General features: G+C 36.2%; 1 protein-coding gene across 5 annotated transcripts in view; it reads left to right on the top strand.

Annotated features, from left to right (window-relative positions):
• The window catches only part of PTPRD (protein tyrosine phosphatase receptor type D), a 1,361,199-nt gene that overhangs the window by 1,245,910 nt on the left and 91,325 nt on the right, over nt 1–23,964 (top strand). For 3 of the 5 annotated variants that reach the window (XM_081945775.1, XM_081945774.1, XM_081945777.1), the window contains 3 exons: nt 545–705; nt 3,390–3,502; nt 10,681–10,778. In XM_081945775.1, the coding sequence (XP_081801901.1) occupies nt 545–705; nt 3,390–3,502; nt 10,681–10,778 (372 nt within the window). Of the gene's footprint in view, nt 1–544; nt 706–1,453; nt 1,469–3,389; nt 3,503–8,494; nt 8,615–10,680; nt 10,779–23,964 lie in introns of all 5 variants that reach the window. The other 2 variants (XM_081945773.1, XM_081945776.1) reach the window with 2 other exon arrangements.

The following is a 23,964-nucleotide window of genomic DNA, read 5'->3' as shown; positions in this document are numbered from 1 at the left end:
AGGAAAATAGAATTCCTGAATTGATTTAAATAACTAATTGTACTGTTGTGCAATGTACCTGTTTCATATGTTTCCATTTACACACTTGAATTATTTTAACTTTAATATATTTTTAAAAATAAAAAAGGAAGGGAAAAGACTTTTGGGAAAGAAGAGCAGCCAATATTAACATTTCAATGTGCAGGTTACATGGGTTTGGGTTTTTTTCCCCCCAAATTGGTTGTTAACCTGTCACATGTATTTACTAGGTTGGCTTTGTTGAATTTAATTCATTTTAGTTAAAGGCTTATGGTAGTTATTTTCCCAGGTAGATTGTTAATTCCAGAAAGTCTTCTTACTTTAATATTGTTTTATAATTATACTTATCTTTGAGAATGATCATCTCAGGAATCCTTCTCCTACTTTTGTTTGACAAGTCTTGGCAAACTATATCTTTAACTGTGAGAAGGCAACAAAGCTCATTGTGGCTAGTTCTAAATATATATGCAATAAAATGTCTTACATTTCCCACTATGTTATTAAGTCAACTTGTTCTCCCATCCAGACCATGTATGCAACCAGCCCATATTCTGAAACAGTTGTATCAGTGGATCTTAATCCCCAGCCAATTACAGAAGAGGAGGAGGGTTTGATCTGGGTTGTAGGACCAGTCCTTGCAGTTGTATTTATCATCTGTATTGTTATAGCTATTCTACTTTATAAAAGGTAAGTTTACAAAATAGTGTATAGAGAAGGGCAGGCTTTAGATGTGTTAATTGTGTTGAAAATATTTTTAGATTAAAAAAGAAGATTCCTTACATAAAGGATTATTTTGAGACATTGAATAAAATCAGTATTTCATTCTTAAAAGATGAAGGTATCATCCAGGCCAGACTTCTCTTCTAGATTTCTGAAAAAAAATCCACTCAAGACTACAATAATTTCTCAGGAAATTATACAGACTCATTTTCAGTGTAATTTTTTTTTCTTGGAAAAAAAGGAGTAGATTTTGCCATTTATGCTTTCAGGTGCCTTATTTTAGTTTCATTACTTACCAATTGACACTGTTTTCATCATGCTATTTGTTCTTGTTGACATTACCATGTGTGGTTATATAAATTAGTTCCATGTTTGAGAATTGGCTGTGGAAAAAAGGCATGCTTTTTACTAGGGAAAACAATATATTCTTAAGGGGAAAAGATAAGATGGCTTTACTTGTTCTTTATAAAAAACAAAGTGAGACAAGAGAAGAAATGTGATAGATTATTACTTTGGTATATTTACTCCAAAGATATTATTTTTCATATTTTCCTACAAGTAGAGAATGTTTACATCAAATTCAGTAAGGTGCTAGGGACTACTAAATCTGTACCCTAATTGTGAAAGAGCATTTTCTGTCACGGTAACTTACTTTGCCATTGGCCAACTAACATTCAACTTTTTTCTCTCTTTTTTCTGCCGCTTAATAATGGAGCAGTAAACCTGACAGGTGAGATAATTTTTTAAAAAAACTTGCTTTCCATTTTCTCAGAAAAGGGAAAATGAGAAAACAGTTTAAAAAATAGCTTGTTTGAGTTTTCAAACAGAATATTTGTCAGTCTAAAGGAATCCAAACAAATATACTGTTTGGAAAAGGAGGAAGACCTGAAGTTTAAGATATTTTCCCCCCTCAAAGGAAGATGAAATATATAAAACAATGAAGGCTACACTAAAAAAAAAAAGATTTAAAAAATCCTGTTCACTGCCCAGATACCCATTTTGTGGATTTAAGATTAAGCTTGAAACTGGTCCTGGAACCCAATATGCACTGGTAAATGTGTGTGTTTAACACTTTAGTACATGTTTATACATATTCATATGTTTCTTTGAAAGCCTGTTCGAAGCTACACTTAAAAATAACAAAAGAAAGGGCTAAACAAACTTACAGGGATTGAATTCAAAGCTACTGATTAAAATTAATGCCCTGTAAAATAAGCCATCCCATTTATAAAATCAATTGTTGTATTCTACTGTATCATCTATCCTTTCACATGCACAAAAGTGAACACATATTCATGCACAGAAACATAGGTAAATACACCCATACCTGCTTCCCTCCTTCCACTAGAAACAGCAAAATAGAACAAGAGGGAAGGTAGATGCAGGGAAACAAAGCAAAGTTACGGTCCTCCAGTGGTGGAATTCAAATAATTTAACAACCGGTTCGCTGGCCTAATGACCAGCTGGGTAGGTGTGGCTCGGTGGTCATGTGACCATATGGGCGTGGCCAACTCAACATCACTCACATCGATGGGTGCTTTGCCTTAGCTGTTACATGTAATATGAGTTAACTGGAGAGGTAGTTTCTATAAGCAGGGCAATAAAGATTAGGCTAGAAACAACACCAGACTGTTTCCTTCCTACCTTCATTACAGGATTAGCCCTATAAAGTGGGGAAAAAAACAAAATGAGATTTCTTCCAACAACCAGTTTACCGAACTGCTTAGAAAGTTAACAACCAGTTCTCCCGAATAGGAGCGAACTGGCTGAATCTCAACACTGGTCTCCTCCCTAACCTTGGGCATAGCTAATCATATTCTCAAAGGTATCTCCCAGTAACAACATCAGAAGACATTTCAACTTCATATGAATTCACTTTTTCAACCACATCATCAGAAAAAAAGATGACCCCAATTTACAAGCAATTTTTTTGAAAGGAAACATTTATCTCATTAGCAGGTAAATATGGTATAAAAAAATTAAGATGCCATAAAAAACACTCAGCATAGAGATTCATAGAGTTTGCAAAAAAAAACCTGTTCAATCTTACACATTCACCTTTTAGGTATTGCTAATGCTAGCATAAAATCAGCTTGCATTCTCTTAAATAAAATGGTGCAATACAGAAAATGGAGCTGCAGAGGAATTAGGCAATGGCCAATAGTTTGAACATGAACCAAAATTATTTTCTTCAGATAGTTTTAGAAAAGCCCTAAATTTAAGGTTCCATAAATTTTGGGATTTCAATAACTACTAGGTTCATTCCAGAGATTAAACATGTACAAATGTTATTGAAATCAGTGCACTTGTAACATTTAATGGTACTCTGATTGTTCTTAATTTTATCAGTATTCAGGCATATTTAATTATCTTTTCATTGTCCTACATCATCAAAAAAATTAAACACATGCAACATGTTTCATAACAGATTATTCTATTAGCATAGTTGTGTCATTTTCGTTGATTCTACAGAACTTGGTTTCTGTGTTGATGTTTTAAAATCCTAAATGTATATATCAGAACAATATATCAGAAAGTACATAATTATGGGTAGCTAATGTTGCTTTGGCAAGAGGGATAGTGATATCAATAATAAATAAGTAAATTCTTGATTAATCATCTTAATGATTGCATTCACTTTCTCTGTGCAGGAAAAGGGCAGACACAGACTCTAGAAAGAACAGTATCCCCAACAGTAAAGAAATTCCTTCACATCATCCCACAGATCCAGTAGAGCTAAGACGCCTAAATTTTCAAACTCCAGGTAATCTGCAAATATTCTATTTTAATTATTTAAACAACATATCACCATAGATTATTTTGGTGTTTCATAATTTCATAAGAGTAAACACTGTATGAAAAGAAATACCTTTGATTATGTTACTTCTGTTGATTATTGAAAACTGAGTTTTTTTAAAAAAAAATCTACTTCAAACTGTGCTTCTTTCCTGTTGGGCTTATGCTAGTAGTGAGATGTACCAAATTAATCATATTTCGTCTTTAATTAACATTATTTTTAGAAGTCCACAATTATGAGATAGACTAGTGGGATATTTAATGGTGTTCATAAATTCAAGATAATCATGTCCTTCTTCCCTCAAATGTTCCATGTACTGTCTTAATTAGAATCTCATCTTGATGAGGATTTAAAATTCTTTTAAAATGTACAACACCAGAAGGAAGGAAAAAAGCCAAAGGTAATAGGAAAAACTACTAAAAGGCTCAAGAGAAAAAGAACGTGGTTAGTTACGAAATAACTACAGATAATTCTTGACTTACAACAGTTCATTTAGTGACTGTTCAAAGTTACAATGACACTGAAAAAAGTGACTTACGATCTTTTTTTCACACTTATGGCTATTGGTTGATATTTATGACAGTAGCAGTGTCCTATGAACCTTCTGACAAGCAAAATCAAGGGGAAAGCCAGAATCACTTAACAGTAGTGTCACTAACTTAACAACTGCAGTTATTCACTTAACAACTTTGGCAAGAAAGGTTGTAAAATGGATCAGAATCCATTTAACAAATGTCTCATTTAACAACAGAAATTTGGGGCTCAGTTGTGGTCATAAGTGGAAGACTATCTGTATGTTATGCCAGCATTGCAGCTTTCATGCTGTATAGAAATACAGTAACTTTCTGATTTAAGTAAATTATGCTTTCTGTATTGAATTATTAGGATTGAATATATGCTATATATGAATATATATTAGATACACATGCTGTTAAAGTCTATATTGCTTCTCTTATGCCCAGTTCTTGGTTGGAAATCCACTTACTCATGCATGCTTATCACTCCATTATTTGCCTGTATGTAAACTACCATTGTAGATCAAATCCTATAGGCATGGCTTTTATGTTTACATTAAATGAAGCAAACAATACTTACATACAAAAGAGAAACATTTGAGATCCACTGCCTGATCCATGCAGCTCAATAATGCATACATATGTATTTGTACTCTGGATTTAATCATCCAGAGTTCACTTTATCTTATGCACAATGAAAGACCTGAGTTTAACCTAAAATACATCTTCTGAGAATGAGAACAATCTGTCTTCTCGGTTTCTCAAATTTAGTTTGACTCCTTGACATATTTTACTTTGATATGAGATTAAAAAAGAACAATGGATACATGATGAATGAAAAGGGTTAAGGTAAAAGGAAAGTAAAACCAAAAAGTTGCAACTAATTATTTGTTGAACAACATTGCAACAAGTAAAGAATTATCAGCAACATTTGGAATTACTGTCACATTGAGTTTAATTATTGTTTCATAGTTTTCTAATCTTACTCATGTCTTTATAATAAATTTAAATGTAGCAAGACATTCAGCACAATTTGACATTTTTAAAATCGAGCGCTTTGAGACTTTTTAATGGGAAGTAATGCACAAATGTTTTCAATGAGTAAGTCAACACAATGCCTTCTCAGTCTTCCTCCATATAGTATCTGTATTTTTTTAAAAAAATGAATTGAAAATTGCTTTTTAGACATTAAGAAATTCAATTAAGCAACACATGAAAAAGTAAAAGGAGAATGCAGTCAGTAAATTTGCTCTTTCTTCTTCTTTGTCACAATTAATGTGATAAAAAATGTAAAGACCTCTCTGTCTATGTGAATAGGGACAATGTCCAATATATACTAATACTACTTCTAACTCTTCAGAACTAACCAATGTTGGTTTATATTGGTTTCAAATGTCTGAATAGAACTAGTAAAAGGGCACATGGCAAGCCAATTGAGTTGTGTCTATTCAAAAATTTCTAAGCTGGATTCAGTTTTGTATTCACAGAAGATATGGTTGAGACCATACTGCAGGGGTAGATATCTAAATTCTCATTATTTGTTTTGCAATTCCATGTGGTATTTATGACATTCAAATGCCTTTCTCAGTCTCTTCCTTGAGAGGTACCTTCACTAAATTTTGGAACATACCGTGAACTGCAGCTTTTTTTATTATTGGAGGTTACACCCATTATAGATTATAGGAGTTTGGATCCATTATAATTGAAAAATCACAGAAAAAAGATTTAAAAAGAAACATTGCAAAACTTGCTGGTAGAAGTAACCAGATTGTTTAAATATTGTTTATACTTGTAGCAGCACAACGGTAATTTAATTTTTAAAAAAATGAAAAATAAAAAAGAGCCAAAAGAAAAGCTCATTCCTAAAATTTTAATCTATTAATCAATAAACCTCTTCTCCTTAATATGAAATCTATGTCAAATGAATCCATGAGCAGTAGGATTGAGATTGTCCATATTGATCCTGTCATCTCTTGATGCCCAGACTACATGCCTGTTCCTGCCTAGACTACATGCACACAAAAAGCCTGATTCAAATGTAAGCTGTGTCAAGAGAATTTCCTGCCACCTTCCTTTCTTAAACCAAAACCTTGATCACAACCTTGATCAGATGTAATAATTGTAGCATTTGTGAAACCTTTCTTTGTTTCTTCCAGCCGTGTCTATATACAAAGTCACTTGTGTAACAAGCAGATACCAAAAGATATAAAATGGGCCATATATGGCAGATTTCTCCCATTCTACAAATCACTCTGTGCAATTGGAGAACTAGCAGCAACAGCCTATTTTTGGACATGCCCATCCTCTTGAGGGTGATAAATATAAAGTCTTAATCTGTCCATGATGTTGCTCTACCTGTTTGTCTTTATTGTAAAAAAAAAAAAACCTGTCAAAAGAGCAGTGCTGAATGAAGCCAGAAGGAGAAATCAATGCTGCTATGCCGTTGGGACCTATTTTTTTGCCCAAGCCTAATGGTCTTTTGAGAGATGACATGTGTCTTTCAGACACATGTATATAAACAATATTGATAACATTTGACCTATGCATTGCAAAGCCCTGGTCAGGCTTTATACAGGCAGACACCTCTGTGGGACCAGATGTCCTCACACTCTTTTTGCTCTCAAAACTAAAGTAGCTGGTAAGGGAGGCCCCCAGCAGCCTGAATGAAAGGGAGCCTCTTTGCAGCAGCCAAAAGTGGCCAATAAAAGGTGGCCAAGACCTAGCCTTTAACTGTATCAGAATCTGTGTTATATAGGAATCATCTCTGATTGTTCATACAGCCTAAGGTGATAAGGTTAAAGGTGGAGTAGTTTATAATAGGCTGGGGAAGAATTTAAGACAAAATCATGAGGATGTTTTCTGAAAATAATCAGTAAGGTGCTTAACCCCAAGAGATAATATATATCCATTAAACCCATCTTCAGCGAACCTGTTCTTAAGGTGTATTTGCTTTCTTATTTTCTCATGGGAAGCTGAGCAAATGTGAATATTTAGCTTTTTAATCCTTGAGATGAATGACAAGAATGCTGCTACTGCTTATGTCCTTTTGTTTGCATATATCATGTGCATTCTAAAATTATCACTTTCTTCAGAAGCATGTACCACCGTAGAATAAATATAGCTAGTAATTGAAGAGTGCTGTATCTCTAATATACCTGGGCAAATGGGATTCTTGACAATGAAATCTGATACATGCATGTTTTTGCTATTGTGTGGCTTGCATCAGGGCTACATAATTTCAATTTCTATGTTGTTTGATTTATATTTTCCCATCTCTCTTTTAATATAATGGGGCAGTATGTAGGGAAGAAAACATTGGCATATGCTGTTCCACCCATATCAGTTAATAAAAATGCTCTTAGGATACATTGTCATGCAAATATGCATCAACAGTGGATGCTTTCCAGATTCATAACATCGAGCCATCTGTATTCTACAGTATTTAAGTTAAAATGGACTCTTGAATGCAGAAGCCCATTACCAGTTGGCCTTTAGTTGCAGTTGTATAGCAAAAAAGCAAATTCATTTTAAAGGAAAATAACTATAAATTATACTCATCTGTATGCAGTATGCTTTAGAATGTATAAATAATAAATAAACAGTGGGCATGAAATAAAAGGTAGACATTTAAGAAAAGAAAGAAAGAAAGAAGAAAGAAAGAAAGAAAGAAAGAAAGAAAGAAAGAAAGAAAGAAAGAAAGCACACACACTTGTCCTACTTTTCTACTTATTTCCTTTGATAAGATTATTGTGAAATTCAAGAAAAGGCTTCATTTTATGTAACTCATAATAATAATAATAATAATAATAATAATAATAATAATAATAATAATAATAATAATAATAGATGGTTGTTTCTAGAAGTGGTTTAATTTTCTTCTTAAATAAACTTATCCCTTTGGCTTAAACAAGTGAACAAATTGTGTACCACATTTTGATAAGAATCAAATGCCTCCCTGTAGAAGGATAATGCTCATATAAATAGCAAAATACAGAAGGAATTCTTCTCTGAGATGTTTCAATATGGATACAATAAAAACAGTTAAAATCATGGGACATGATTTTAACATCTTGGACTACTTGTCTCTACTAAAGAGTTGGGCACCATTGAAGATTTTGTTATTTCTGTATAAGCCTGCATTTGAGGCTTATATTTATAACTTTATCTATTATTTCATATCAATGATGTCTTGGTTTTCAATAATATAAAATTGAGTATTGAGATCCAGTTCTGCAATAATATAATCCACTAATAGAGCTCTTTGGTTCTGTATATGAACAAATTAGGGTAGTCTGACCTTTCTGTCTCTTTCTCAGTTCTGAATGTCCACAGTGTATTGTGCATGCAGAATAGTACCTTGGTCTCTGTAAAAACTGACTTAATATGATGGTGTACTGCTGTTACTAATTTCTTTCCCATTTCCAATTGGCTTTACTTTTTACAGCTTTGAGCAGTAATTCAGTCCCCTACGCTTCCCTGATTGGCTCTGTGTCCTCCCTCTCTAGCCAAACTACCACTCAATCCTTATATGATAATAACTCTCTCCCACGATTCGCTCGAAAAGGTCTAAACATCTTTGTCTATTATTTTCTCTGTGCACTGTTTTAGATGTTCCATTATTCAACTTCCATTTCTGAATAAGCCTAGCATTTTCTTGTGCCTTTTTTTTTCTTTCTATATTGTGTCACTGGGATGCTCGATCTGGATTAAAAATGTGCTGGCTATTTCTAAAACAAATCACCCAGATTAAATATTCCATATGAATATATGAGAGATACTAAAAAATCTCCCAAATTAATAAAAAATATTGTTGTTTTCCTTTCTGAAAGTAGTTTCCATAATGTGTGGGCACTTTGTACGCTTACCAAACAATCAAAAGAACTGTTATGCATCTAATTAGTTCTGCCACATCACATTATCTTCCATAGTGCTATCTTCAGTGCCACCAGCAGGATTTAAATGACATGCTGGTGATGACCCTTTCTTCATTAAGCCAGGAGTTCTATAACCCTAGTAAGGACATAGCAAATGTAATTTATATTATCACTTCCTGATCATGACACATAAAGCTGTGTAGCATCATGCAAACTATCTTTTGTAGAATACATCTTTCAAAGTTGCAATGATGAAACAGCCTGACCTGTGGAAAATATGGCTTCCAGCTTGAGCCCCCCACTCTTCCTTTCATTTGCCATCTTTTTTTTTGTTTACACATAACTTCCATACATTTGGGGTTTGCTAGTTTAAAACTCTAGTCAATTTTATGTTTCCCTACAACAAGCTATTCTAGGCAAGCTTACAATATGAGAAATACATTGAATGGGTGGAAACTCATCCGCCACAAGCAATTGAAAAATATACTCATTTGAGCAAATACTTGTGGATTTGCTAAAATCTTTAGCTTGGCAGATCATGCTAGTTGACCCCATTTTGCCCCTTACCCTGTCTCCAATTTACCCTGTTGCTTTTCTATCCCATCTCATCCCACTCCATTCCTTTCCTGACCCTTCTCAATGTTCACTGTTTTTTTCCCCATCTGTAGACAAAGATGTTTACACCTGAAGTAGATTGTAGGTAATCTCTGGGGGTTGATAAAGGGAACGGGGTTGAGATTTTTATATTTTCTCTGAGAAAGTAGGGTGAACTGCATGTTTGTGTTTCACAAAACTGATTCTGCACAACCCCTGCCACTACAATCTGCTACTAGTGGAAACATTTTTGAAGCTTTAAATGTCTGATGTACAATCTTGTCTTTATTGACTGTTGTCTATAAGTGGCAGTGCATGTTTACTTGACTATCCATAGCTGCATGTGAATGTCCTAAAATTTTGTAACATGATTTGAAAAATCATTAGATTATTCTTTGTCTTAATCAACTTCTCCAATTCTTGAAATACAGTAATTACCTTCTTAAGAACCAAGCTATCCATTTATTTCATTTCATTCAATTTTATAAATTACACATGAAGTTTTTTTTTTTCTTCCCCTGTTTTATTTTTGAAATCTCTTTTTGCAGGACCAAGTTTCTCTGGTTACCCTGGTAACCTACATTCTTCAAGTTAGTTTTCCTCATCAGTTATTTTGTCTCAACTGTTCTAACTCTTTAGGACTCTTTGATTGGTTTCTCCTTGCTCTCGATTCACGTTCTGTTCACCTAAGTCCAACACCATTTCCATTTCACACAGTTCAAGACAAGGGATTATATATGACATTAAGAATCATTATTCAAAGAGAAATGAACATAAGGTCTAACGATCTCATTCTTTGCACTTAGCTAACTTCATTAAGCTTTGGCATAATATATATATATGTGTGTGTAAAGATATATTTATATATATATATTTACATTATTATTATATATATAAGTATATATGTATATAGTCATTCTAACACTAGAGAATGGTTGTTTGGGGAAATTGCTTGATTTTTTTAAATTTTGTTTAGTAATCTGGCTTCAGAGCATGTCTTGCTTTGAGTGACTAAACTATATGCCTGCTTCTATCACCTTAAAACATCTTTACTATTTACACATTTTATAGCCATTTTAATTGCTTTTTTTTTTTTTAAAAATTGAATATTAGTACTTGTCTTTCATATTTTTTCAATTTTGTCTTTTTTCTACTTTAACAGGTATGGCCACCCACCCACCAATACCTATTTTGGAACTTGCAGATCACATTGAAAGACTGAAGGCAAATGACAACCTGAAATTTTCCCAAGAATATGAGGTAATGACCCCCAGGTTTCTCAGGGGCTGATTCATTGATAATTTAGAATTACAATATTAATGGGTTGGAATAAACTCCTGGGAGGTACAGCTTCTGTCTATAAATATAAACCATAAATTAACGTAATTCAAAAAAAAGGCAATTTTTTAAAAAGTAACACTGAATTCCTAAACAAATAACATAGCAAGCTTGTTGAGTAGAATAAGATTTCAGTGTAAGTATTTTAGAATTAATTGCTTCATTATTTTTATGCCATTATGAATATTTAAAGCAAATTCTTAACAAGTCAGCATTTTCTCCCAGAAGATTTTTTTCAATAAGCTAATGTCCTGTTTGGATAGGAAAGGATTTTAAATCTCTTTGGGTGGCATTCGGTCCAAATCAGTTCCTTTTATCATTGAAATAGAATATAAATAGGTAGGAAAAAGGACAGGGGAGGCCAGCAGGATCCTAGGATGGGAGGAATGGAAAGAAGTGACTAACAAGAACACGGTATCCTTTTCTTTAAGTATCAATAAATACTTGAAAATATTTAATTTTTATATGTCCTTCTAAAATTAAAAAAAAATAGAAATTTGGTGTTAACCACTTCAGGAATAAAATTCTAAAATCAATGCCTAACGAAGAATAAGAAGAAATTTCACCAGCATATTAATATTGAATGGATGAAACAGTGATTTCAGCTGAATTCAACACCAAGTAAAATTAGTACCTACATAATTTGGGCAGAAAAAATAACAATTCCTGATAATTTTATTTTGTCATATGTGGAGCTTAATTTAAACCTACATAAGAATTTAAGTAATTACTTTAGAATTAGGTTGGTTCACAGAGTAAATGTTGCCTATACTAAGGATTGGTATAGTTATTATTACCTCGATGTTCATTAATTCATGAGTTTCACATTTTAGTAGTATCATGGGAAGTTATTATGAAGTACCTTTTAATATCCATGGATAATCACTCCCAGGATGCACACAAACACAGAGAGACCATTCTCAGTAGATATGGCTGAAGACAATAGGGCAACATCCATTAAATATCATTAATTATTGCTAAAGCACAATACATAGAGGAAGCATGCAGAATTCTTCAAGATTTTTTCCCTTAATATCAGTTCTACTCTGGCTCATGCTACTAGGGAAAGTGGAGCTTCATAATTGGATGGTCAGTAGTCTTCCAAGCTGCTACCCAACCTCATTTTTCCCCCATATTTTTTCCTCTATAGTAGTCCCAACTAGTCTCATCCTACATTGAAACTCTGTATTCCTTTTTCTGATTTATTGCTGCCACCACCACCAAATTTGGTCCCATTCTGTTCTTGGAGAATCTTGTTAAAGGACAAATTTTGTTTCTAATATTCCATTGAATGAAACAAAAGAGTAAACCCAAATATTCAGAGAAAATAGTATGTACAGGTGAAACTCGAAAAATTAGAATATCGCGCAAAAGTTCATTTATTTTAGTAATGTAACTTAGAAGGTGAAACTAATATATGAGATAAGACTCATTACATGCAAAGCAAGATAGTTCAAGCCGTGATTTGTCATAATTGTGATGATTATGGCTTACAGCTCAGGAAAACCCCAAATCCACCATCTCAGAAAATTAGAATATTAATCCAATCAATGAAACAAGGATTGTACATAGGACAATGTTGTGGCCCAGCAGCGGCTGGTTCATCTGTTGGTGGAGTCTGACAGCTATGACCAGTATGGGACTGCTCTGGAGGATGAGAAAGACTCTGGAGGGTGTTTGGAGTCAGAGCAGGGACTAGAGAGGCCTGTTGGCCACCAGGTGGCATCTGAGTCAGGGAGCAGTGAGGAGGAACAGAGGGAGGTTGTCCCTGATGTGCATGTGCATAGAGCTGAGAGGAGAATGGAGGAGCTGTGGAGAAGACATCATAGAAGGAAATGGGGACAGCTGGCTACTGTTGTGGTCCCTCTCAAAGAGTTTATAGGAGAGCAACTTTTGCATCTCATTTGGAAACCAAGGACCCAGAGTATGGAGGAAGAATGGAGAGGCCAATCAAGCACAGTAATCCCACGGTCATTGAACCAGGTTTTAGTGTTTTTGGCAAAAGTTGCTCTCATCAGAAAAGAGGATTTTTTGACCACTGAACAACAGGACTTTGGACCACTGACTTCATTAAGACCAGGGTCAATGCAGCCGTCTATTAGGAGATTTTGGAGTACTTCATGCTTCCTTCTGCAGATGAGATTTATGGGGATGCTGACTTCATTTTCCAGCTGCCCACATTGCCAAAAGCACCAAAACCTGGTTCAATGACTGTGGCATTACTGTGCTTGATTGGCCAGCAAACTCGCCTGACCTGAACCCCATAGAGAATCTATGGGGCATTGCCAAGAGAAAGATGAGAGACATGAGACCGAACAATGCAGAAAAGCTGAAGGCTTCTATTGAAGCATCCTGGTCTTCCATAACACCTCAGCAGTGCCACAGGCTGATAGCTTCCATGCCACGCTGCATTGAGGCAGTAATTGCTGCAAAAGGGGCCCAAACCAAGTATTGAGTACATATGCATGCTTATACTTTACAGAGGTCCGATATTGTTCTATGTACAATCCTTGTTTTATTGATTGCATGTAATATTCTAATTTTCTGAGATGGTGGATTTGGGGTTTTCATGAGCTGTAAGCCATAATCATCACAATTATGACAAATCACGGCTTGAACTATCTTTCTTTGCATGTAATGAGTTTTATCTCATATATTAGTTTCACCTTTTAAGTTGCATTACTGAAATAAATGAAGTTTTGCATGATATTCTAATTTTTGAGTTTCACCTGTACAGCTAGTACTGCAGTGGATAATAGATTAAATACTTTTCAGTGCTGTGGTTTATTTCTGATAATTATGTCAAGTGAGTAATTAACCAGAGAACACTTAAGACTTTAAAAGATCCATATCTTACCTTGTAACATGAGTTACCTGCTAGGAGAAGAAAGAGTTATCTGCAACAAACCAGGATGTCAGTCTCAGAAAATTCCACAAGTCAGAACAAAGGTCAAGATTAGCCAAAATGAAGAACTAGGAGCAACTCCATCTGTTTGGAGGGCAAGGGCTTGGAAGTTGTTTTTATATAACCTCAGAAGCTGGCATGTTTTGAAGTTGAGGAAGAACATTAAGGATCCAGGATCTCTTCCAACTCTGTTATTCTATTATTATCATTATGTTTCTCTTTTCAAGGTGATGTGCTGATCATCTCCTTGCTTATCCCATAGTAGGTGCAACATGTTCTTCAATTAGGCACCCTCCAGAATCTACCTTCTCATTACCTGAACTCAGTCTTGTTCCGACCCATGTCTCTTGAAACTCTCATAAAATGATGGTCTATCAGATCTGCCTATTTAGCCTCTGACCTGAGATTCAAGCAAAGCTGTAACTTCACCACCTAAGGCACAGCATATTGACACCTGTTAATTTCACACCCAAGTCCAAAAGCATTGTCCTCAATAAAGGCAAAATCTGCAGCTAGAATGAGGAGGAGTTAAGAGACTGGCTAGCTTGAAATCCCTGCAGGGGAGGAAGCAACGGAACTTGTACCCCCCCCCCCCCCCCAAAAAGATATTCTGAGATGCATTAACTGGTTGTTCCCAGAAGAATGCACTTCCTATAAATGGGTATGTAGCAATAAAGAAACTTCTCTGATCAGCTCACAATGTCATTCTGGTTCCCTGCATTGGACACCAATTAAATAACAGTTTAGGTGTCTTTATTGTGCCCCAGAATTTGCTGCTTGATGCAGCCACCTTAATACACTTAACAGTAGAATACAGTTTGCACGAAGTTACTGAAATGGCAATACTTATTATGCCACATTCTTCAAGCAATTAAGTACTGAACTGTTATTTTCTTCCTCCATCAAATTCAAATTGTTTCCTGGGAATAACAGCTGCCAGGACTAGAATACTAGTACTCCTTATAAGCAGTAGCACAACGACATTTTTGTTAGCTGGCTCATCTAGCATCATAATAATATTATCGTGTTCAATCCTGTAATAAAATCTTTTAAATTCCAATATGTAAAACTGTTTATTTTAAAATATGGGTAGTTTAACAAGTTATTAACAGATATTTATGCTTTCAAACTTTCAAAATAGCTTTCATATACAATACTTTGAAACTAATGATTTTCAAACATGTTGTTTTGGGTGACACTGACATCATAACAAAATGCAAATAAATTAGTACTCTAATCTTTTAAGTGTGGATGCCTCCTTTGTGTAGGAACAGTTTGATAAAAACTTTAATAAATGTTGCCTTTGGAATGCAGTTTTATTTGACCTTTACATAAATAGTTCAATCCATAGAATATAAACATCTAATATCTTAAGCAAGAGACATTTAAATAGCAATTGTATATTTATTTTTACAGTACTTATGTTCAGTTGCTTATTATATAATGATTCAGTGTTAGGTAAGGTCTTAAGCTTTGTCTGAAAAATAATCTCATTACTGTCAAAAATGAAAATGCAGTTTTAACAGTCACTAAATCATGTTCACTTGAAGGTCATGTTAGGGTTTAAAGTGACAACACAATTAGGCAGAGATTTTATGCCAATGGTATATAATTATTTAGTGTTCACAGTCACAGAAAACATGCAACCTGAACTGTGTATTTCATCAGTCATTTGCTGGTATTCATTTATTTCCTTTATATGAACTTTACAATGGCTGTTTGCATAGTGCAAATTTCTAAAGTTGTGTACACTTTATTTTGCTGTCTGTTCAAATGCAGGTAGAATCAATTATCTAAACCAGCAGCCCCCAACCTTTTGGGCAACAGGGACTAGTGCCGTGGAGAAAGGGTTTTCTGTGGACCAGAGGGGGCATGGTTTTGCATATTGCCTGCATCCCATGGATGGGGCTTCACTTGTTTGTGTGACCTGGTAGCTGGCATGCCAGGGACTGGTGCCGGTCCACGGACTGGAGGTTGGGGACCTCTGGTTTAAAAGTCTAGAGATTGTCAAATAACCTTGATAAAATAAAAAGTGCTATTTTTGTAAAGCAAAAGTTGCCATATAATAGACGTTTTCAAGCTAACCTTAATTTTTTTTAAAAAATCCCAGAACCCTGATCAAGAGGCAAGGTCTAGAGCAGTGGTAGTCAGCCTTTTTCTACCTACCGCCCACTAATGGATCTTTCTTGATGGAAAAATTTCCTTACCGCCCACCAGTTTTTGCGCAAGTGCGGAATATTTTTTAGAAAGGAAGGTGTTTTTTTTTAAAAGAAGAAATGTACATACATTTATCTTTTTATTTCTACTTTATGCATGTTTATAATGTTTTTAACTTTATAAAGTTTATAATGTCTTGTATTTTATTTATTTATTTATTTATTTCTTAGATTTTTAGACCGCCCCCTCTCCCAAAAAGGGACTCGGGGCGGTGTACAGTCAATGCAAATAAAATACAGTCATAACAATAAAATACATTTAAAATACATTTAGAGGGGGAGATAGACTGTACAAGAAATAAATACCTAAAAACATCCCAATTAAAACCCCAAACCCAATTAAAATAAATCCCCGGGAGGTAAAACTAAGAAAGTGCCAGGCCAGCTGATTGAAATAGGTGAGTCTTTAACTTTTGACGGAAGGAACGGAGGTCGGTGGTAGTTCGAATGTCAGGGGGGAGGTCGTTCCAGAGGGTTGGGCCCATCACAGAGAAGGACCTACTCCTAGGTGTCGCCCGCTGGCATTGGAAGCTGTTTATTTGTAACAGATTCAATGAAACCCATCTTCAGATACTCTGGTAAATAACCACGAACATATTTCTTTTTTTCAGACATGGGTTCTAAATTTGTTTCACAATTTAACAACTACTTTTACTCTCACGTTTTGATCCTCACTCCACACAGTGCTTTTCCTTTTTATCTCCTTTATTTTTATCTTCCTTAGAGCTATGTACAGAAGTAAGGCTGAGCTAGCTAGCCCACTTATTATTATTAGCCAACAACAATTCTCTCCTGCCTTTTCTTTCTCCTATTTTGCAACTGCTCTGCTTGGCTTCTGCCTGTCCCTGCTAACAGTTTCTACTCCTCCCCTTCCTCTTCCCACGTGTTTGCAACTGCTCTGCTTGGCTTCTGCCTGTCCCTGCTAACAGTTTCTACTCCTCCCCTTCCCACTCGCACAAAAGGAGGTTTTAACCTCCGAAATTCCCACCACCCACCTGGAATCCCAAAACGCCCACTAGTGGGCAGTAGGGACCAGGTTGACGACCCACGGTCTAGAGATAGAAATTTGGCAATAAAACTAAAAGGGTTGTAATTTATGGAATCAAATGTATGTATTTAAGTAATTTGAATTTTACAAAAATGGATGCTCCAATTACCATCCTGGAAAGCTCCTTTGTTTATTATTTTGAAGTATGAAAAACAAACTGATATAATGAATGTAAAATAGTATTTCTAATGTACAAAAATTAAAAATTACTTGGGATATTAATATATCATCCAAGCAAACAAATCAATGTAAAATGACTGGGATTAGATAGTTTTTCCTCAGAAAAATTTCTATGGATACCCCGCCCCCCCCCCTTCTTCCTGCTCCTCTTGGTCGTATGGAATCCCATCAAGAGTTCCATGAAAAACAGTTTGAAAAACCCTAGCTTACAACTTCTTTTGGAATGTTCCCGATGTTTGAAGATTTCTCTAAATTCTAAACAAGATTTGACTTTGGGATAGAGTTAGAATTAGATACATAATTTTTTTTTTTAATCCAGTCCAATCTCTAGTCTGCTTGACTAATTTTAAAAATCTAAACATAAAGAGAAAATCATAGAAAATTCAAAATAAAGCCAATAAGAATAGCACAGTAAAAGTCATACATGAAAATATATCAGCCTCAGGTTAGCTAAAATGAATTATGACTAAGGTTCTTCGAAACAAATGGAGTATAACATAAGACAAGATTAATTGTTCAGTTGGATCTTGATTATGATTAATTTCAATTGGACCGAAGTCAATAACAAATAAAAATTGTAAGTCATGAATTACTGCATTATCTGCCAAGAAAATACTGGAATATTCACCCAGAGATCATAAAACTATAAGTCTGTGTGAACACAAGGTTTTCTATCTGCCATCTACAACGATAAAAGAAAATGTCATAGCTAGATGTGCTATAACTACAGAAGACATTCCTAAAGAGTTTCTGCTAAATCTTCAGCTGAGGAGATAATCTCCATAACAGTGTTGTTTAGTGGAAGTAAGAGAGAGAAGACAAGAACCAAATGGTGATCAGCATCAAAAGTTGATGAGGACCCATGGTTTTATTGACACAACTTTTGGGGAGAGTTATAGATACCACTGTGCTGCTTGTTAAATTATATCAATATCCTTTCTTATATGGGAACCATTCAGGATGGGATCCTACCAGTTTAACAACCTGTTCACTGAGAGTGCGTGCACAATTTACAGAGAAATCATCTTCCACATTACTGCTGTGGAGGAAAACAGCTGAGCGCAGCAATCCACTCTGCTGTGCCTGTCATCTGGATTTCAGAAAAGAGAATATAGGTGAGTGTAGTGCAGGGACAGATGGGGAGGGCATAGCTGAAAGTTGGAAAGAACGGATTCACTCCCAGCTGATAGTCAGAGCAAACCAGTAGAATCCCACCCCTGGGACCATTCACAAAAGACATATTTCTAAAATATTGCTTTTCTTTCTCTGTTCTTGCAGTTAGTAGTAGTTGTTAATAATATTGACCTATATCCCTTTGATTGCCACTTAATAGTAGTGGCCAATTCCTCGCATCTGGTCTAGACCAGACTGACAGCTGCTAGATTTTAGGGCTGTAAAAAATATTCCATATACATACATTTGTACATAAATATATACATACATTCTCTCTCCCTCCCTCCCTCCCTCCCTTCCTCCCTGTGTGTGTGTGTGTGTGCATGAATTAAATGTGTAACAATCTGCATGTAATTGTACTCTAGGATTTCATAAAGTATAGGCAAGCTGAATAAGATAATATAAAAACAGTCACACTATATATAAAGGGAGACTAGTATAGATCTATTTCAAGCTATTTAGCTCTCATCAGCTAGCTAGCTCTCATCAGCTCCTGAGAGCTAAATAGCTTGAAATGGATCTATACTAGTCCCCCTTTATTTATTTATCAGCACAAATACAACACAAATATAACACAGGCAACATTAAAAATATGGTTTTCTGCCTGGATGGTCTCCTGGAGTGAGCCGAAAGACAGACAAAGGGAAACAGTGTGTTCCCTCCCATATTTGGGCATACCAGGGGTTGTGACACCATACATACATACATACATACATACATACATACATACATACATACATACATACATACACACCATTATACATATACATGTATAATAAAACTAAAGAAGTTGTTTGCAACAAAGAGAAGCACATACGAAGTTCCATCTGTGTGGATTGCAAGCCTTACATGACATAGCTAGGCACAGCTTTAGAGTGGTCTCTCAAGTCTCAAGAACTCTCAAGAAGTAACTCTCTTAACAATTGGAAAAGAGCTGCTTCATAACCAGTACTGGGTGATGTGAACTTCATTTTATAAGTGAGGGTTTGAGGAAGATGGGTTTTTTTTTTTTTTGTACCTCCAGGTCAGTGTTTACTGCTTTCAGAAGAAGTTTGCTATTGTATCCCTCCTAGGACTCAGAGGTAGTTATTGGACCAAGGTTACCCACCCAACTTCATATCTGAGACAGGACCAGAACAGGGGTGGGTTGCTGCTGGCATTACTGCCGGTTTGACATGCGCATTTGCTCCTAAAATGGTCTGCACATGTGCACAACTAATGTTGTGGAAAAAGGGAAAAAAATAATTTTTTGCAATGAAGATTGTTCTGCGCATGTGCAGAACTGAAAATCAAGATGGTGCCACTGCCAATAGAACTGGTTCAGGGGCATTGCAGGCCAAGTTACTATCTATTCGGCCAAACCGGTCCTCACTGGTAGGAACCCACTTCTAGACCAGAACCCGCAGTCTCTCAGTTTTAGCCTGGCGCTTTAACCGCTGTGCCAAAGTAGCTCTCTCTTAGAAGTATTTATCCAGCCCTAATGCCCTAGCATAGTGCTCTGCGTACATTGTGATCTACCTTGTGCCATCTATGTTTTATAGCTAACCCTATTTAAGAATTAGCCTTGACATCAGTAAAACTATATATCGTAATTACTTGGAAATGTATGTTTGTTTGAAATTTAACAATACTTCACATGATTAGTTTTATTAGTGGATCTGAGTTCTCTGGTCTTCAATTGATATGGCAAAATTTGCTCAACAGTGTTTTGCTGAATTAAAGTATCAGCAGGTGCAGTGTTTGAAGGGAAGAGAAGCAAGGGAAGAGAGGAAGATTGGGAACAGACAAATGGGTAGGAAATGCCAGTCAGCAATTTGCAGGGAGGACAAGGGGAGAGAAAGGACAGCAGTCTTGTCCTACTTGACTGCCTTTCTAGGGTAAGGTAAACCTTAGCTGAATGGACAGTTGATCAAACACATCTTTCCTGCTGCCATTTGCCCAACATTGAACATTTACGTCCAATTATTATTTATAATGAGTTTTTACGTGCTTCTGATACAATCACAATCCCAAATATGATCTGAAGCAGATTTTTTAATGATCTTGTATCATACAAAGCACAACCTTATGTCAAATATGTTTTAAGCATTTGATTTGAGAAGCCATTGTTTGGGCATTTTTTGCCGGAAACGTCCATAAAGGCAGGCCAGTTGCAAAGCACCTAAAATAGGATCAAGTGACTGTGTCGGAACATCAAATTTGGCTCTTAAGTACCATATTTTTTGCTCCATAAGACATACCTGACACACCGAGGTTTATAGGTGCTAAATAAGACAAAAGCATTTCAACCGGAGCCTGAAAAGACCACAGACCATTTTCTCATGTGCTAGCTCTGCTTATTGACTCCTGCACTGCAGGAAAGAGACAGAAGAGGTGGGCAATGACAAAGACAGAAGAGGCAAGGTTCAGCACTATAAAATGACCCCACCACTGCGGCCCAGCTGCTATTCACCAAAGACACACAGACACTTCCACCCATTTTTAGGGAGGGAAAGTGTGCCTTATGGAGCAAAAAATACGGTACCATTTTTAAAAAAAGAATTTTATTGGTTTTTAAACATTTTTGGGAAAAGGTACGAGGGTACATAGAAAATTTTGGCAGCTTCCATGCTAGTGGTAGAAATCCCTCCAAATCTCACAATTTTTACAATATTAAAAACAACATGTATATCAACAATTACAAATATTTCAAATACATTTATTTTTGTGACCTGAGCCTTTTCAATATTGCTCCTTCCTCCCTGTCCCCAGGTGGGGCCACAGCCCCCCCTCCTTCATAGCTTGTACCTTGCTACCCTTTTCACTACCTTCCCTATGTTCGTCCTCTAGGAGAGAAAAGTGTTTTTTAATGAAGGCTTCAGCCTCCTGAACTGTATTAATTCTAATTCTGTTTCCCTCCCAAAAAATCAACATTCCCTCTGGCAATAGCCATCTAAACCAAACTCCTTTATTGTATAATTTCTTTGATAAAGAGGAATACTTCCTCCTTCTTTCTCTTATCTTTTTCGGAATTTGTTAAGAATGGTGATTTCTTCATCTTTATATTTTAGTGGTCCCTCCCTTTGGGCCCCTAGCACCTCATCCCTTGTGGTCCTCCTGAGAAATTTAACATGTACCTCCCTTGGAACATTATGACTTCTAGCATATGCAGAATTAATCCTGTAAACCAGATCCATATCCCACCACAACTGCTCTTTATTTCTCTTAATGTATTCTGCTAAAATTTTACTCATAATATCCTTAAGGTCTTCATTTTCTGTCTCTGGTAGGTTCTGGAATCTGAGACAAAATGATATTCTTTCAAATTCTATTTTTGCCATAAAGTTTTCCAGGTCTACATTTCCCTTCCAGATTGCCTTAACCTCCTCCCCCAGCCCGGCTGCTCCCTCCTCCAACACCACAATTCTCTGTTTATTTTCTGAAATATGATGTTTAACATCTCTGAGTTCATCTTTGAGATCTGTCATCTCTTTTTTTTAAACTCATTTTGACCCCTCATTATTTCTTGAAACATTTGGGTAACAGATAGTTCTTTTGAGCTCTCTCCAGACCCTTCTTGTTGTAGCAATGAAGTAATTTTTGTTTGCTGCATGCTTGGACTGGAGGTGGCAGACACAGGAACCAAAAATGACTTGCCTGTTGGTGGTTTCTTAGGCCTCATTTGTCTGAGTTCAGAGATGATATAAGTCTTTTACAAAGAAAATGGCGTCAGTGGAGTACTCAGCTGTGCCGATCCAAGGAGACAGGCAAATCCAAACGGGAAAGGTTAATTCTCCTTCACAGTTCCAAGGCACCGAGGCACAGCAGAAAGGGGAAAGTCAAATAATCAAAGTCCAGGAACACCACGTAACAGGAGAGTCCAGGTTTCCCTCAGAGAGGGTAATAAAACAGTATCAGAGGGATTTTTTCCCCCGAGGGTAGTTTCAAAAGGCAGACTTCATTTGTAAGTGCAAAAACAAAGATGGAAGGGAGCCATCTTGGCTCCTCCTTTCACATGGAAAAGAACGGAGATCTCCATAAAGTTTTTTTTAAAAAAAGACAGCTCAGAAATCATCTCTTGCAATTGTGATAGCGATCTTTCTCACATAGTTAGTTCAAGTGACGAGTCAGCCTTTATTCTCTCTCCATTCCAATATAGAGAGAGCTAATTCATATGCCGCTTAATCCAAGGGGGTGAGGTAAAGAGAAGAAACACCCCCCTCTAATCCTCAGTTTCAAATAAGTTGAACACGAATTTACAATAGTCTGCTGCTTATCCTTTAACGAGAGTTAAGGAGATCAGGATGGCTCCCCCACCACCAGCATTCAGCCGCTCTTCCTTGTATTAATTCCTTCCTCCCGGAGCCCATTCGGCGAAAGGGCGGACAGCCCGAAGCTGTACCATGCTCCCCCTCCGCTCCCCGGCTCCTGGGGTGAGGCTGAAAAACACCCCCGCCGGCTGCCACCGAGTCTGGGGGGTTTCAGCGAGCCGCCCTGCAGCAGGAGACCCCCTCCAAGGCCCCCTGTGCTCCTTATGGAACCCACCGAGGAGACGAGCGGCGGACAGCGTGTCCATCGCCTGCAGGAACCGGAAGTCAAATCCCTCCGGTACCTTTTTTGAGGTCCATCATAACTTCAAATGATTACTAAGTGACTGGTCATTATCTCTGTACAATAATAGTACTACTTCAGTATAAATTCTTACTTCCTTCTTATTTTATTGGCAGCTGGTCTCTGCAAATATATCTATATATTACAATAGAGCGGCAGATCCTTAGGGAACTTTTGGATATTTATGATTTCTGCGTTTGGGCCTTGATTCTCTTTGTGCTTTTGTTTCAGAATTACATAGCTGCATATATGAATATAGGTGTTCGTACAATTAAAATCAGTGGTTAATATATTCCCCATTTTGTTCTCAAATGGACAAATGGCTTTGTACACAAGGTAAGTTCCTTGTGAATATCTGTATGCAGACGGTGTAACTTACAGATTCCTTTTTCCTCGCAAAAGCTCCCATGCGCCTTTTACTCCACTATGAAAAGAATAAGTGAGTGTACGAACTGGCCCAGAGAGGCTGAAACATAAGGAAAAAGTATGCATTAACCTAGCTGCCAAACTGCAGTACATCATTTTAATGGCTCTGCTCATCCAGTTTTGAGCTGTCCATTAAGGCAGTTCTTTACGTTAACATTTAATATTGGTGAAGGTGAAATCATATTCCTGGCTCTGCACCAAACTGCTGTAACCCTAGTAGATTTACTAAAATTTGTCAGCATTAATTACTGAATCATCAGATTTGTGATGGATGACATAAATAATTTATTAAGTGAATTAAATTTTGAGGTTTTATTTTGAAGCACTAATTAGCCAACCTAAGCAGCTTAATAACCTAAAGCAGAGTTTTTTAAATAAGTACATCACTTTCTCCTCAGATCATTTCATGAAACCATTCTATGCAATAGTTACTCATACAGCCCTTCCAATGTGTACTCCATTTTCCCATCAGCTATAAAGGAGTCTGTTGGTTAAAAAAAATATGGATTTGGATCTAAAGAAATATGCACATTTCAGGGCATTTTGCCTGACTTCTGTTGCAGGCTTTGT

Source organism: Natrix helvetica, assembly GCF_964273705.1.
Source record: "Natrix helvetica genome assembly, chromosome: 2".
Lineage (NCBI taxonomy): Eukaryota > Metazoa > Chordata > Lepidosauria > Squamata > Natricidae > Natrix > Natrix helvetica.
The sequence above is the reverse complement of the archived record's forward strand: the minus strand, read 5'-3'. Positions and strand labels throughout refer to the sequence as shown.